The sequence below is a fragment of the Lentinula edodes genome, assembly GCF_021015755.1.
Source record: "Lentinula edodes strain Le(Bin) 0899 ss11 chromosome Unknown C8R40scaffold_4, whole genome shotgun sequence".
Lineage (NCBI taxonomy): Eukaryota > Fungi > Basidiomycota > Agaricomycetes > Agaricales > Omphalotaceae > Lentinula > Lentinula edodes.
Window position 1 is genome coordinate 415,471 of NW_025764310.1, and position 14,098 is coordinate 429,568.

The 14,098-nt window shown below is 44.8% G+C and overlaps 4 protein-coding genes across 4 annotated transcripts; 1 reads left to right on the top strand and 3 right to left on the bottom strand.

Moving 5' to 3' along the window:
- Positions 1-120: 120 nt before the first annotated feature.
- Positions 121-1,787, bottom strand: C8R40DRAFT_1066381 (uncharacterized protein; the record flags this gene model as incomplete). The annotated part of the gene is made up of 5 exons (XM_046225773.1): positions 121-259; positions 522-574; positions 736-902; positions 1,056-1,175; positions 1,658-1,787. 5 exons carry the CDS (start codon positions 1,785-1,787, stop codon positions 121-123), a joined length of 609 nt encoding a protein of 202 aa, XP_046090371.1.
- A 404-nt stretch (positions 1,788-2,191) lies between these two features.
- C8R40DRAFT_1166519 (uncharacterized protein) lies at positions 2,192-3,256 on the top strand (the record flags this gene model as incomplete). The annotated part of the gene is made up of 1 exon (XM_046230863.1): positions 2,192-3,256. The coding sequence occupies one exon, from the start codon at positions 2,192-2,194 to the stop codon at positions 3,254-3,256; it is 1,065 nt and encodes a 354-aa protein (XP_046090372.1).
- Positions 3,257-3,388: 132 nt separating this feature from the next.
- C8R40DRAFT_588918 (uncharacterized protein) lies at positions 3,389-5,847 on the bottom strand. The gene is made up of 8 exons (XM_046235547.1): positions 5,079-5,847; positions 4,838-5,022; positions 4,717-4,779; positions 4,628-4,665; positions 4,419-4,571; positions 4,304-4,362; positions 4,200-4,244; positions 3,389-4,142 (listed from the first exon to the last, which is right to left on the bottom strand). Exons 1-8 carry the CDS (start codon positions 5,643-5,645, stop codon positions 3,522-3,524), a joined length of 1,731 nt encoding a protein of 576 aa, XP_046090373.1. The 5' UTR covers positions 5,646-5,847; the 3' UTR covers positions 3,389-3,521.
- A 2,956-nt stretch (positions 5,848-8,803) lies between these two features.
- Positions 8,804-9,521, bottom strand: C8R40DRAFT_1035996 (uncharacterized protein; the record flags this gene model as incomplete). The annotated part of the gene is made up of 2 exons (XM_046223549.1): positions 8,804-9,301; positions 9,363-9,521. The coding sequence occupies 2 exons, from the start codon at positions 9,519-9,521 to the stop codon at positions 8,804-8,806; spliced, it is 657 nt and encodes a 218-aa protein (XP_046090374.1).
- Positions 9,522-14,098: the final 4,577 nt, after the last annotated feature.

Below are 14,098 nucleotides of genomic sequence, written 5' to 3' on the forward strand. Positions count from 1 at the left end.
GGATAGAAAATTTTATTGAAGAGTACTTAGTACTTAGTGAATGGCTGAAACAGACTATATAGAGTCTAGGCGTATCTTACCGTTCTCGTTCAAACCACTTCAGCGCCCCAAGATGACGAGTTAGGACGAGTTTCCCCGGGCTTTTGCCTCTTTTTTGCTTCTCCAGTACCAATCCTCTTCACCAGGAGTGAGCGAGAGAATATTTATTGAATGGCCGCGGGTCAAATTTCCGGTCGTTTTCTTTTCTTGGATCTTTAGCCTAAGAGCGTGACATTATATAGCAAAGCCGTTATTGGACAAGGTTTCTTCATGTATATCATGCGTTCGGTGCTTTCTAAACAGGGAGCAGACGAACAACGGACTTTAGTAGAGAATTTCATAGGATTTGAAGCTTGAAGAAGGGATTATTCTTATCTGTCTCGTTCAAACCATTTCAGCAAGCTAGGATAACAAGTTGCCTCGGAGTCATGCCTCTCGCAGTACCAATCCTCTTCACCAGGAGTGAGCGAGTATATAGATACATTGAATCGTCGCGAGCAAATCCTTCCGTCATTTTATTTTCTCGGATCGTCATCTTTATACCAGATAGAAATACGCTGAACGAGTGTGACTATAAGGTCCTCGTCATGCATGTCATGAGTCCGGTGCTTGCTAAACAGGAAGCAGTAGAGTATCGGGCGGTGGCAGAGAGAATCATCGGACTTGAAACTGGGAGCTTGAAGGACTTTGAAGGACTTTCGAGAGAACAACGGTGTCCAGAGTCCGATGAACAGGAGACGCGCTACTGCTGAGGCCGTGCAAATCCAGAAAAGTAGAGTTGAAGTCAATAGATGGACTCTGCAGAATCGACGTTTCCTGGAGCGTGATACCAATGGTGACAGCGAAAAATGAGACGTGTAGTCCTACTATGTAGTGTGTATATATGAGAAAAATACCCTGGTCAATTCGGATCCTGATTCGCACTATAGATATGCAGGTGAACCTGTACTCGGCGATAATCAAGAACAAAAGGCAAAATTAGCGGAGAATACAGGAAAGAAGTGATGTTCACGTACGACGGTTGGGTATATAAACAAAGCGAACTTTTCCCTGGAGGTCCACGTTCAATTCGATTCGGAAGCAATGTTGAAACTTGAAGACATGGAATTTCCTGAAATCCTTGACGCTACGATATTCTATTTCATATGTAAGAAACATCTAGATAGCGCAGCACAGCTCCAATTACAAGGATTTTTGTAGCCGAAGATATCTGCGCTCGAGGACAAGTTCTACATTTGAGACGAGAAAATGGTAAGGTTGCGACCTCCATCGGAATTGGTGACGAAACTTTGCGTTTGAAGCATGGCAGAAATTGTATTGACCGTCCTGTTTTCACTTCCTGGATGTTTTTGAATTATTTCCATGGCATTCCGTTCGCAAGTCGAGTGTGGGCTCGAACATGAAGCTTCGAGTCTCGACTGAAGCTGCTAGGACGACGAATTGAAAGTTCATTGTGACAGGCGTTATTTGTACAAAACAAAAACAAGAGGGAAGATCTTGGGCGCCTAGAGCTTGTGTTGTTGCCTATTTGCACGCCCGACTGGCGCTAATTTATCATGGAGCGTCTGAGGTAGCTGTACACAGGTACAACTTTTTTTAGGTGTTGTTCAACACGAACCTTGCACTATCAGGCTATCCTTCAAACCACTGGAAAGCTTAAATATGTCAAACGAGCCGTCCTGAATCCCTTCGACCATTCCAAAAAAACACGCAAAATTGTGTTTACGGCATCCGGCAAGGCCCTCCATTGTTCTCTCAATGACTACAATGCTCGCCAAATTACAATGCACTTTATTGTGACCATTATTGAATGAACATTGTTCGCCATATGAAGCACACTATGTATAAAAGCAGTCTAGCTGAGGCCATGGAAGCCCATCTCATCTCATTCGCCTCTGGTGTCTGGTGTCTGTCAGCTCTATCAATCTCAGTTTCTGTTCTGTCATCTGTTCTCTGCTCGTATCTCGCCACTGTATCCCTATAGCATCTCTTTTCAACGTTTTCTTGGTAAGTACTTGGAATTTCCATCTCCATGGTCGCAATCACTGATCTTTTTTGCAACCATAGATCAACGATTTCTTTCATCGCAGAGCGATATAACTGCAACTAACAACATCCACGCTCCCACTTGCTTCACGAACAATCACATATAATGTCTTCCTTCACTACGAACTCAGCTTCAATCACCCTTTACCAGCTCGTGGCGTATCTTACACGTCCTTTAATCGAACTCTATCCTTCCCAGACAATGTTGCAGCTGCAATTTTTCTTGCACGCAAACCTAGTGTCGCAGTTCGTCGCTTCCGAGACTTCTACTCTGTCTCCCTTCACCTTATTCCTCACGCCCGTTTCCCTACCCCCTACACCCGTATATGCCGCCTGCCTTCAGGCCGGCGTTGCCTGGCCCCAGTGGATCCGTGCATTAGGCGGAAATGCGCTTTATGTTTGTGTCATGGAGAATAGCTTGAAGGTTCGCATCGGCGAAACTGGAGATGTCGTGACCATTTGGTCTACGGAACCTAGAGACGCACCTGCTACCTCGATCAAAATCCAGACTAGCAACGAGTGCGAATCGCCAATGGCGTTGAAGTTGCGCGCGATGCTTGACTCCGTTCGAACTCGCAGCACTTCCGCCGATACACCCAGGAAGTCGATCGCGCTTCCTACTTCCTGCCTCTCCCATGCCGATGTTGATGCTAATGATTCAGACTCGGAATCCGATACCGAGTCGACGACTTCATCGTCTCTTTTCTCTGAAACGTCTTCCACCGACTCCATGTCCTCTATCTCTTCAGCGGCATCTTCTCCCGTCTCTAAAACCTCCAATCTTCCCGTCGCAAAAGCGCCTGTTTACGTGCCACGTCATCGTCGCAACATCGCAACTGCTCCTCCAGCACCTGCTCAGGTTGACTCCAGCCTTCCCCAACGTCTTTCTCGCTCTCAACGCCGCCTCGCGCGTGCTACTGTTGACAAGGCGAAAGTTGATGTCTGTCGGTACACCTACCAAGGCGGTCAGACTTTGGTCATGACTGGGGGCGTCATGCTCGGAGGTGTGAAGCAGCCCGCGGTCATTACCACCGCCACCAAAGCAACTAAGAGTAACACGACTCAGCTTGCTCAAACTGTCCTTACCACAGCCACTAGGCCCTCGGCTACGAAGAAAAGCTCTGCAATGCTAGGCTCGGATTCTTCGAGAAACTGGCGCGCTCGTGTTTAGATCCTCATGTCTTTGAACACGAATACTTCCTCATTGCCTTGATGGTCTACAGGATAATTTTTCTGACGATTTCCCTTCTGTTATCATTGAAATCTGTGTATCATACTCTTATATCTGTTTTCTCCTTCGTAGGTAGATAACAGGTACTTCGAATTTCTGTAGCTTTGCGCTGTATGATAAATCCTATACGTTGCGACGATGATCGTCATCCATAATCACGACCAGTGCTCTTTCAATCTTCCTCATCGCTGTGTACTAAAAGTACTCAACCACGGATGTCAATCAACAAAGCCTCGCTCGCTCCTACTCTTACTGTGATCGAACCATCCCCTGTTGATCTTTCCACCTGCACAATTCCCGGAACGGACTTGACCCGCTGAGGAAGCCCCTGCGTGGTATAATTCCACATTATTCCTCCGAACGTCAAATCACTATCGGCTGAGGCTCCGTTGGGCGCAGTAAGCAACCTCGTACTAACCGAGTTTGATTGAGAGGAGCTAGAGTTCCCTGTATTGTCTGAGTTCGACGGTGGGAGGGAAATTCGAAAGACGGCACTTGGGCGAGGATAAGGTGTAGTACCGTTCCATTCGTTAAAGTTGATCAACGCGATACGCGCGAGTGAAGATGATTCGTAGACCGCGTATGCACTTATTTTCTCCGAGGTGAGAAGCTGAGTAGGAACACTCTGGGTTTGGGTACTATTTCCGAAAGCAATTGTGTTTGTGTTGGTGAATGAGAGGTTGCTAGTGACCACCACTATATCAAGTGGGGCGATTTGGATAGGACCTTGATGCGACCCAATGGCTTCAGCAGCGAATTTCAGGCCATACCACGGGGTACGGACTTTGGCGGGGGAACTAGTGGTAGCGATGGGCTGCCATGCGGCCTACGATATCAATTGTGTTATCGGTAGATATCTGTTATAAACTTTGGGTACACGCACGTAGCCAAAAGTTGTACCCTGGTGAAGGTATATTCTATTGATACTCTAGATGAAATGATCAGTTCGAACTTGTTGAGAGTCTCGATACAACGATCATTACTAACCAAAGATGCAGCGTATAAGATGTAATCTATAGTCCATAGGGCAGAGCCTAAGACGCCCTCTATCATACAGAAGTCACATCAGCTTTACGCAGACTATCGAAACTCCCATACTCACCGAACTGGTCCATATTCAAATTTGTGAAATCTATGTTGGTTTCGCCCAGATTGAATACTATATTGTCCGTGGACGGTGATGAGCCCAAAAAAGCAATGTCATCCTTCACTTGGGAGAGATTCGCGACGATCGCTGTGTGGTTCATGAACGTATCTGGTTCAGTTGGTAAATTCAAAATTCGCCATTTAAATTTTTTTTATCGAACGTACTCCCGAGATTAACCCAAGGCGCAGTTCCTGCAGGGTAGCTAACGACATTCACCTCAACAAACCTCACAGAGGTCCATATATCCACTTACTTGTGAAGTGACACGCTTTTCAATGTAAAGTTCTCGTTCACATTGGCGTTGAACGCTGTTTGTCTGAAATGATATCTCGTCAATGGGCAAATTCTATGAGGAAATTTTTTCAAATTTTCACGTAGTCCAAGCTGGATTCGCGCCTAGTCCTGAAAATGCTAATCCCTGGAACCACTTTTTGTTCGAGTCAAGTCCGGATGGAACGAGCGCTCTTTCAGATACTGCTGAGCTGAATATCTTCCATCTGGCGACATAATCTACAACTGTCCAATTTGCTGGCACGACGCCTTGTCCGACGTACAGGTCCTATCCGGGTGGAAATTTAAGATGATGGAAAGTAAAGAAACAAACGAATTTCAGACCTCTTCGTTTCCAATCTCAAAGGCCTCCAATCTTTTTTCTCCGATGGCTTCTAGAGCCCATTTCGAACCTTGTATCGTGTTATTCAGGGCCAGGGAATCGTTGCGCATAAGGGGCAAATCAAAGATAAACTTGGTTCCAGAAGGAAAGTTCTCCTCGTCAAAACATTGTTGGAACCATTTCTGATTTAGAGTAACATTCAAGGGAATTCCATTGGCCCCGGAAACCTGCAAAATCGTCGTGTTCTGGGAAGGCACGTACGTGGTGCGGTCTGCGGAAGTACCTCCAATGCGAATCTCTGGCGCGAGGAAAGTGGATTCTTGTAGAGAAGACAGTAGGTTTCTAGAGAACGTGTTAGGTAATTCGCCCTCGGTCCCAATGCGGGAATAATCTTGAAAAAAGTGAATGGCAATGGAGAGGGAGACAAAGTTGTTGGCTACAGGTTTGGAAACAGAATCTAGGGGATTCGCAGGTGGAGTGATCAAGACCTGAGCAGCAGTGCATGTCACAAGAGGAAATAGTAGTAGGCCCAATAGGTACACGGGACAAGAGAGTGATTGCTTCATCATGGTAATCAAGACGCAAAACGATCTGAAGGAAAACTTACTAGTAACACCCACCTCACCCTTCAACTTAATCTCTCATAATCTACTGCAATTGAGCAATGGACACGCCACCTTGCGTCGTTGTTGTATCGATTATCATTATGAGGACACATGGTTAACTCGCCGAGTACATGCGCTTTGTATTGGTGGTGAAAGTTAAATAAAGAGATACTTCAAGTTCAGTGTCATCGGATTCGATTTTGCGTCACGCGTTGATGCACACGTGCAAATGTTCCGTTCAATTTTTTTTCCTTTCTACGTAGTACGTATACTAGTTGTCGCAGGTCGTTCCCTGGACCAATGCCTCAAACCGAATGTTTTATACATCAGAACATACGCCGCAACAACGGCACCTTGGCACCCGATTGAAGTTTCGTATGCCCCACTGAATTGTCATTTTGCGGTGGATTTCTTCGAGTAAGCCGTCAAGTAACAAGTTATGCAGAGTTATGCACTGGATATATCATACTTCAAGACCTCAAACCTTGCAAGAAAAATAGGCTTGGTCGATCTCATCGCTATCATACCAGGTGTCGAGATTGTCGGTATTTGCGATTCCTAATGGATAAAGTGCTCAACCGCTTAGGCACTTGGAGATGATAAAGTGCTCTAAGCTTTCACGTGGCAGTTAGCCTGGTATCGCGGCTTTTCAACTTTTCCTGTATGTCTTTAGGACGCTACCGTCCGTCTCGTGCTACCGTAATACCATGCTTGAGCTCTACTGGAGTTCATTTTTCCTACCCCCCTCCTGGCTATCTGCACCCTCTATCTTCTTTCCATTGGTGTTACCCCATTACAACAGAATCAACACAGCGCTTTGATTTACGGTCAATTCAGACTGGAATGGGGACGTACTTGCCAGATCTAAAAATAAAACTTCTTCTAGGGCCAGTAGGAGGGTTCTCTCTGCTTTGGACCGAGACCAGAATAATCATGAATGGAGACATCTGACATACAGAAGTCCTTGCTTCGTAAGCCTACCCCAGTTTCTTGTGGTATTTGGAAGTCTGATGTAAGAATTCACTTGCAGGGAAAGTTTGCGTAAGTTTGAATGCCCAAAAAACATAGGACAACTGACCTGCGAGCACATGTAGACGGCTAGTACCGTTTTCTGTTGTCATGGGCCGAAGTTAGCTTACGCATCATGCCTATCAACTGAAGAAACTCAAGCCTCTGAGAGAAAACCATACAACAGCTACTAGCACAAGCCTTGTATCAGTAAGCTTCTTCCCTGTAGGGCTTCTAAAGGCATCAAAATGCATCATTATACTTAACATTATCCGTCGCTTTGATCGTGTCTACAGGTTACAAGACCCTTCCAAGTAGAATCGTTGAGAATCAACTGATTGAAGTTGGTGAGCCACTTCTCCTACTCCCTCACACAGAAAATTTGGTATCAGCAGGGACATCAGCTGTTCCGTAGTTGTGTTTTTGAACTGATGATGAAGTTTATGATTGTAAAAATATCATCAAGAACCAATTGTCTCTGCCAAGCATCAACATTGTGCTATGCCGCCTATGCGTTTGACATCCTGCGGTGCATATCATCACTACAACGAAATAGTAACTTTACCCATGAATTATACTAAGGTAAGAATTTAGCTAGGCTTCATCGTCGGAGAACTTGGATGAGAGTCACTCCTGATCTTTTTTGAGAACCTTACTAGGAATTTTGCATTGACACTTGACAGTTTCTAGTTCTCGCTGTTGTTTGGACAATCATCTGCACATCATAAGTGCTGTCGCTCCAATCTTTTGACAGAACATTGCAAGGGGTCTCTAGAATACGTATTTTGCCGGATCCCGGATCCTGTTCACACTTAGGCCTACTTAGGCTCGCCGGCAAGGTTGAATGGCAACTGTGCGTCTAGTCATTTTTTTTCTTGGGGTGAATACTTACATATGTATCGCTTCCAACTGCGGCAGGTCATGAATTTAAATGAGTCACTGCAGGTCACTACGCTTCTGTAGCTGTCATTTCAAAAAAGTTAAGGATACTTCCCGATAATATTTTCCGAGTCTCTCGCGGCTCAAGAATGCTGAGTACTTACAGCTCGGATTCATTCATTTGCCATCTACGTGCTATCTCATCATTCATCTCTGCGTTGGGTTCATCACGCACTGGAAACATAATCTAGGTCTTCATTGATGTTTCCCAATTCATAACATTGCCAAAGTTGGAGGATAAGGGCGTCTTGAGAAGTTGATATTGACCGGTTGCTACTTGCAATCCCGCATCTGTACTGACGACACCCCCAAAGACATTTGAGATATTGAGCTTGGATGAATGATGAGTACGGTAAGTTTCGCTCTGCCGTAGAATTCCAATAATGCCACCCTGTCAAGGCCGTGGAGAGTCCATATGCATTGCACTGTAGTAATGCTCACAGGACAGGAATTAAATTAATTTATATCCTATCTTATCCTTCCTATGTGGGACTGTTCTCGATTTCAATTCCAAACTGTTCATCGGAGGAATCACCCCAGTAGTTGTAAGTTCCATGATAAGATACCTATGACCACTGCCATGAGGCCGTAAGGTTGCTGTTGAGCCTTGGTAGAGCCAGCTAACTTGGACTAAGTTTGACGACCAGCCAAACTTTGCCTCGTATCAAAATCAAAATGATGAACTGATACCCGAACCTAGCATTCCTCGACACCTGATCATATCGCATCTGATGAGATTTCTTCTACCTAGATTAGCACAGATCTAACTTGAGGCATAATAACTTCCTATAATATCGCACCGACCAAATGAAACTGCATCTCACATCATGGGCATCAATAGGTTTAAACACGGTTATGTAAATATACTAACAATCTAAAATCCATGTCCTACACATGTATTGGTTCAACAGTTGTCAAGTATCGCATCTCTTGAACAAACTACACTTTTATGCCGTGCTACGATTTCAGTCAACTTTGGACTGTCCGGAATTGTAGACAAACAATAGGCCCTGACACCTAGTAAGGAGCTACACACAGAGAGGGGAAAAAAAGAATAAATAATTGCAGAACTGTCCTTGGGCCTAGAGAGTACATAGGAAGGTAACCAAATCCTTTTCAAAAAAGTAGCAACATAGCGAGAAACAAGAGATACATGTACATGAACAAGAGAGCCTTTAATTTTCATCACGCTCGTAGCGCGATCGAGAAGATTTGACGGATGCTGTCGAAACAGAGCTCATTGGCGGAGGAACTGGGGAAGCCCGTCCGCTTGGGGGTGAGCGTTTCGAAATCGGTGGGGACCCTCGGTCTTGCCAAGGCCTAGACAATGACTTTTTGTGATCCTCCTCTCTCTTCAATTCATGGTGACTACCATTAGATGTTGGAGGTGCAACTGAGCTCAGGGGAGCTAGCGAAGGATGAGGTGGATGAGAATAAGAGTAAGGAGGGGAAATCGGAGGAAGTGTATTATGACTTGACATTGGAGGTGAGCCTTGAGGATGCGAACCATGACCAGTGGACTGGTTATGCATCGATGGCGACGGTAAGGAATGAGGTACAGGTGGAGAACGAGAGCGTAGCGTCGAAGAAGCAAGTGGACCACGTTTATGAGGGAACTGTTCAGGACGAGGCCTAGAATGTGTGCGCTCAAACAGGCCACATTTATTACACAGCTAGAAGCAATGAATGGTCGTCAGTTGTCTTGCATGGATTTTCAAATTCACGGAAACATACCACTTTTCCCGGACTGAGATTACTTCTCCTCCATGTACTTGTGTCAGTAGTGCAGCAATTGAAGCACCTTCTCCGCACGCGATCACTCAATTTCGTGGCCGCGTCCTCGGTATATACCACGGGAACATTGCTGTTTATAGGACCACCAGGGTATGGCATACTAGGCATTTGTAGACCGTACGGCTCACGTCCAGATGGCATACCATTCAAACCCCCAACCGTCATACCCATTCCTCCCATGTTATGGAAGGGCTGAGACGTGTTGGGTACAGAATAAGATCCTTCGTGTGAATCATATCCTCGATGAGCGTGATGATGATGATGGACTGGTGGAGGGGGATGAGAATAGTAAGGTTGAGGATGTGAATTGTAGTATTGTGGCGTCGCATGAGAATGGGGCGACGAACGTCTGATTGGAGGAGTAGAAACAGAAGAGCGATCCAAGGAAGAAACCGACGTAGTAGGCGAATTTGTAGATGACAGAGTAGCGATAGGCGGCGCGTTGGGCGGTGACGGACGCCTTTCGAAGTGACGATGTCTGATAATGACGTGTGAACTCCTTCAAACTTTTTGAGAAAAAAACACACATACGACGACATAGGATAAGGCTCAAAGCCGCGGTGAGGCATAAATCTTAGTTCGCGTTGACGATATTCTATAAGGACAACACAATCACAACGGAAATTAGTGGTCAGTGTCGCAATCACAAGATGCATCACTGACATTGATGCTTTTCCCGACTACTACGCAAATCTTCTTGAACGCTTGATGATGCCGATGGGCAGAGAGAAAGTCTCAATCAAAACCGCCGTTCGTCTAGAAGTCACTAGCGTCGATATAGGGCAATCGAGGAATAGCGACAATTAGGACGTTCGAGACTTCTTGGCGGGGTTGATGATGAATCAAAAGCGAAAGGCCGAATGGTATTTATGAAGAATCAAAAGAAGCCGACAGCCAAACAAAGCCCTATGCAATCAGCCATCCAATCCCAATCGAAAGCGCATATGGGTATTCCTGTGCGAAGTGTTGATGATGAAATGATGTAGAACACGAGGACCTGAAGCAATCTGAGTTGAGCCAGAACTATGGATTCAGCTCGGTCGATGGCTTACCCCATTGTACCTTACACGAGCCTCAGTCGAACTGGTACGTACACGGAACACAAAAATAAAGCGGCTAACATGATGCAGAAAATCATCGTGATGCATCATCAAGATCAGTGAATCTTTTGCAAATTGTTACAAGGCCTTGACTTGTTTTAAGGGAGTAAGGGCCTTATGTTGAAAGCAAGTAGAGATTATGAGGAATAATCGTCCCCAATGCAATAATCCAATGAGGCATTTCGGCGGGCTCGAAGTGTGAGAACGACATGTTTCCAGAAAGAACGATGGCGAAAACCGCAGCATACAGATACCCACATAGACCCAAGTGAAAATTGATTTCGGTATGTAAACAGAATTCCGAGGCGCCCATCATGAATATGACAAATCGTGAAAGGTTTTACACCTCCCGAGGAGATGGGATTTGGGATTACGTGACAGAAAGTTCGAAGAAACCTACTAAAGTATGAATCACAGAACGATGGGCAACGACAGGCATCGACTTATTGGCTAGTAGAGGAGAGGACCGGCCTCGCTTGTGTGAAATTAATCGTCGCACTCACCCGTAAGTATACGAATCCAATAACGTTTGGTGGACAAATGAAAACCGAGGAAAAAATGATACGAGAAGGTCATAGCGAGCTTCAGCTTCAACTATTTTGGCTCGTATTTCTGGATCCGAGGACTCAGGACGTAATCGTTCAGAGAGGATGGACCCACAGGGGGTACCCAAAGGTCCACGTCTTTCCGCGAATCATCTAGCACAGTCAAAACAGCAGTAAGATCAGTCAGAAGATCAATTCCAAATGCAAAATATGTACCATACCAAAAGCTCAATTACCCTCGCCTGAAAAGTTCAATCCTCAGCTTCAATTGTTGTGTTAGTAAAACAATTGCGATGGCTTCGGGCATTCTGGCCTTGGGTTGCACAGAAAACAAGGGCTCTGAAGTATCGGAATCTTGACATTAAGTGGCGAAGCGAAGCTAATAGCAAGAATCAGAATCCAGGTCGGTAAATGATATTATCATTTAAGACAACCTGAAGTCATCAACGTTGCGCGGAGATAACCCGTTGGAAAGATATCGTGAAGAGGCTATTTCGAACGCAGTGGCATCGGTGAATAGGTCCATCGAGTTTTGGCTAAGTGAAGTGCGAGACGTAGACGTTTCAACACATCGGGGGTCGGAAAGCCTTTGTTACTTGGCAAATGGAAGTCAAATGAAAGCCATTAACCCTGTCTAGATAGTGCGACATTCAAGATATGGTGGATGTTTGAGGGAAGAAAATAATATCAACCGATATGTAAGCATGACGTAAGTAAAATACGCTACCGCAGCGGCATTGTCTTGACATCTACAAAACCTGTATGTTCGCCAGAGCAAGGGTACTGGCTGGAGAGCACTCTCCAGCACCCGAAGCACCAAGAGCAAAACTTTAAACTTGCTCTGGGTGCTTTGGCTGCTTGGAAGTGCTCTCAGCTGCTCTCAGAGAATTAGCCAAAAAACAGGATTTGCAGATGTCACTTGGTCAAGAAGACAACTCACGAGCAACCATATATGACTATCGGTTGCTAAGTTCTGGTATCACTCAATTCACAAATTTCGCAAGAAGTCCAGCTATGTGTAGATTATGAAAATGTACCTCAGAAATGCGCAAGTATCTCATCATAGTAAATGGTCTAGTAGTTAGTGACTGCCAAGGCCAGGGCCTGAGGAGTGGTTCAATAAAATAACCTACCTCAATAATCATTGCCTTCTTTGAATGTTTGTGGCCAATTTTGATCCCCAACAAAAATTAAAATATAATATTCAAATTGCAAGAAATTATGAGGGGGTTCAATGCAGTTGCTTCAAATGAACAATTAGTAGTATCCTTATATGCACTTGAATCTTGTGTTGTTATTGCAACTTCCACTGCAGGTTAAGTAAATTTGAAATTTTTGCGAGCTCAAGGGTGTAAATATAAATAAAAGCATTATCAGCTTGTGCACACGATGCATGACCTCAGGTCTGTCCTCATTAAGAGAACCGCTTTACCTACGTACTCGAAAAAAAATTTTCTTTGCTCAGAACTGCCGAGATCTATCTCAAGCCACGGCGCATCATGATCCCGAAGGATACCGTTGATGTTTTTCCGAGCGTACTTAATGAAGTCAGCTGCCATGGACACCGTGACTGGGAATGAAGATTGTGCTAAGTTCAAGTTCCAGAATCCTTATGAAATGCAGATGTTCGGACAAAATACTACCTGGATTGAACTCAGAGTCAAACCATGGTTCAAATGAACTGATCACAGTACAAGCGCTAGTCTTAGGCTTTATTCCGTTTCTGACAGCTTGAAGGGGATTCTGAGGGGATTCGAGAATCATTACAGCTTTGTTGAATTAGTAAACAGAAGTAATAAGGTTCAATAGAAGATATCAATGCTGTCAGATGGCGTTGATTTCCATCAGAGAACAGCAGAGAACATGGCAGAAGTCGACTTTGATGCAAAACATACGAAATGATGCCGCAACAAGACCCCAACTACCTACGTCCGTGAGACAGGGTGTAGGGCATATGCATGGAAGAAGCTCAAAATAGATAAGTCTTCCCAGCTATTTCGAGATATATGCTGTGTGAAAAATCCCCACCGCGCCGCGTCAAGTTCTTTCACTCTCATTCTGTACGGCAGATTATTGGTTCACTCTCAAGAATACATTGAGCCAGCTTGTAAGTAGTATATCATCCTCATATTGCTACCGCCTTATGCAATCTTAAAGCAAGTAATGAATTCTCATTATGAGGTTGAGCTCGATGTGACAAAAACCCAAAAATTCATCACGACTGTCAGATCTCGAAACTAATAAAGCACTCTACCTTAACTACCTGTACTTAGTTGCAGTAGGTAGCTGTTGGTCACTGATGCAGATGATACTTGATCTGATATCCATGAACATCATCTTGATATCATCAAAAAGCATACAAGGTAATCATTGCGACCCTGCTTGACTGGGTCTCGCAGGGTCTCACTCAGCTATCAGTGTTCTTGTGATCCGCTGATTGAGGATGATTATCCCTTGAAATCATCAGGGACTCTCCTTCAAAGATCCCAGGACGCCGAAGAGGAACCTATACAAAAATCCAGTTTTCTGATAAATTTTTTGTATGAATCTGCATAAGAATCTACTATGGACTACGATTATTTTGCAAGTTCGGACCTGTTCAGTGCTCAGAAGTGGAGGCGCCGCCATCTAGTATCTACACTGAATATTTTGGTGAATTTTGGTCAGTGCTACATCGAAGTAAATCACTAGAAATTCAGTCACTTGCTCCCAGTAATGTCTTTGCCGTTTACTTCCACTGTTGGGTCGAAGATTACGAAAGAACTAGTCGAGAGGTAAAATAGAAGGCAATGTTTATACCGTGACGCGAAGCAGGAAAGTCAATGAGTCCGCTGCAACACCAATAATCCCCCACGAATTTTGGCCCGGACACTGGAAGAACGGAGAGGTACACAAATCAATGAAAACTTTCACAGTACTGAGGACCGTATAGGCTCGGTGTTAGGATCCAGATTTCAGTTTCCCTGACGCCGGCGGTAAACAGAAGAAGTGGTGAGTGTGCACAGTAAACATCTCAAAGACCGACGAAACA

Coding starts and splice junctions, on each gene's coding strand:
- C8R40DRAFT_588918 (XM_046235547.1), bottom strand. CDS start 5,645: ATGATGAAGCAATCACTCTCTTGTCCCGTGTACCTATTGGGCCTACTA. Junction 4,780..4,837: donor GCGAATCCAGCTTGGACTAC/GTGAAAATTTGA, acceptor ATATCATTTCAG/ACAAACAGCGTTCAACGCCA. Junction 4,363..4,418: donor TTTGAATATGGACCAGTTCG/GTGAGTATGGGA, acceptor TCTGTATGATAG/AGGGCGTCTTAGGCTCTGCC.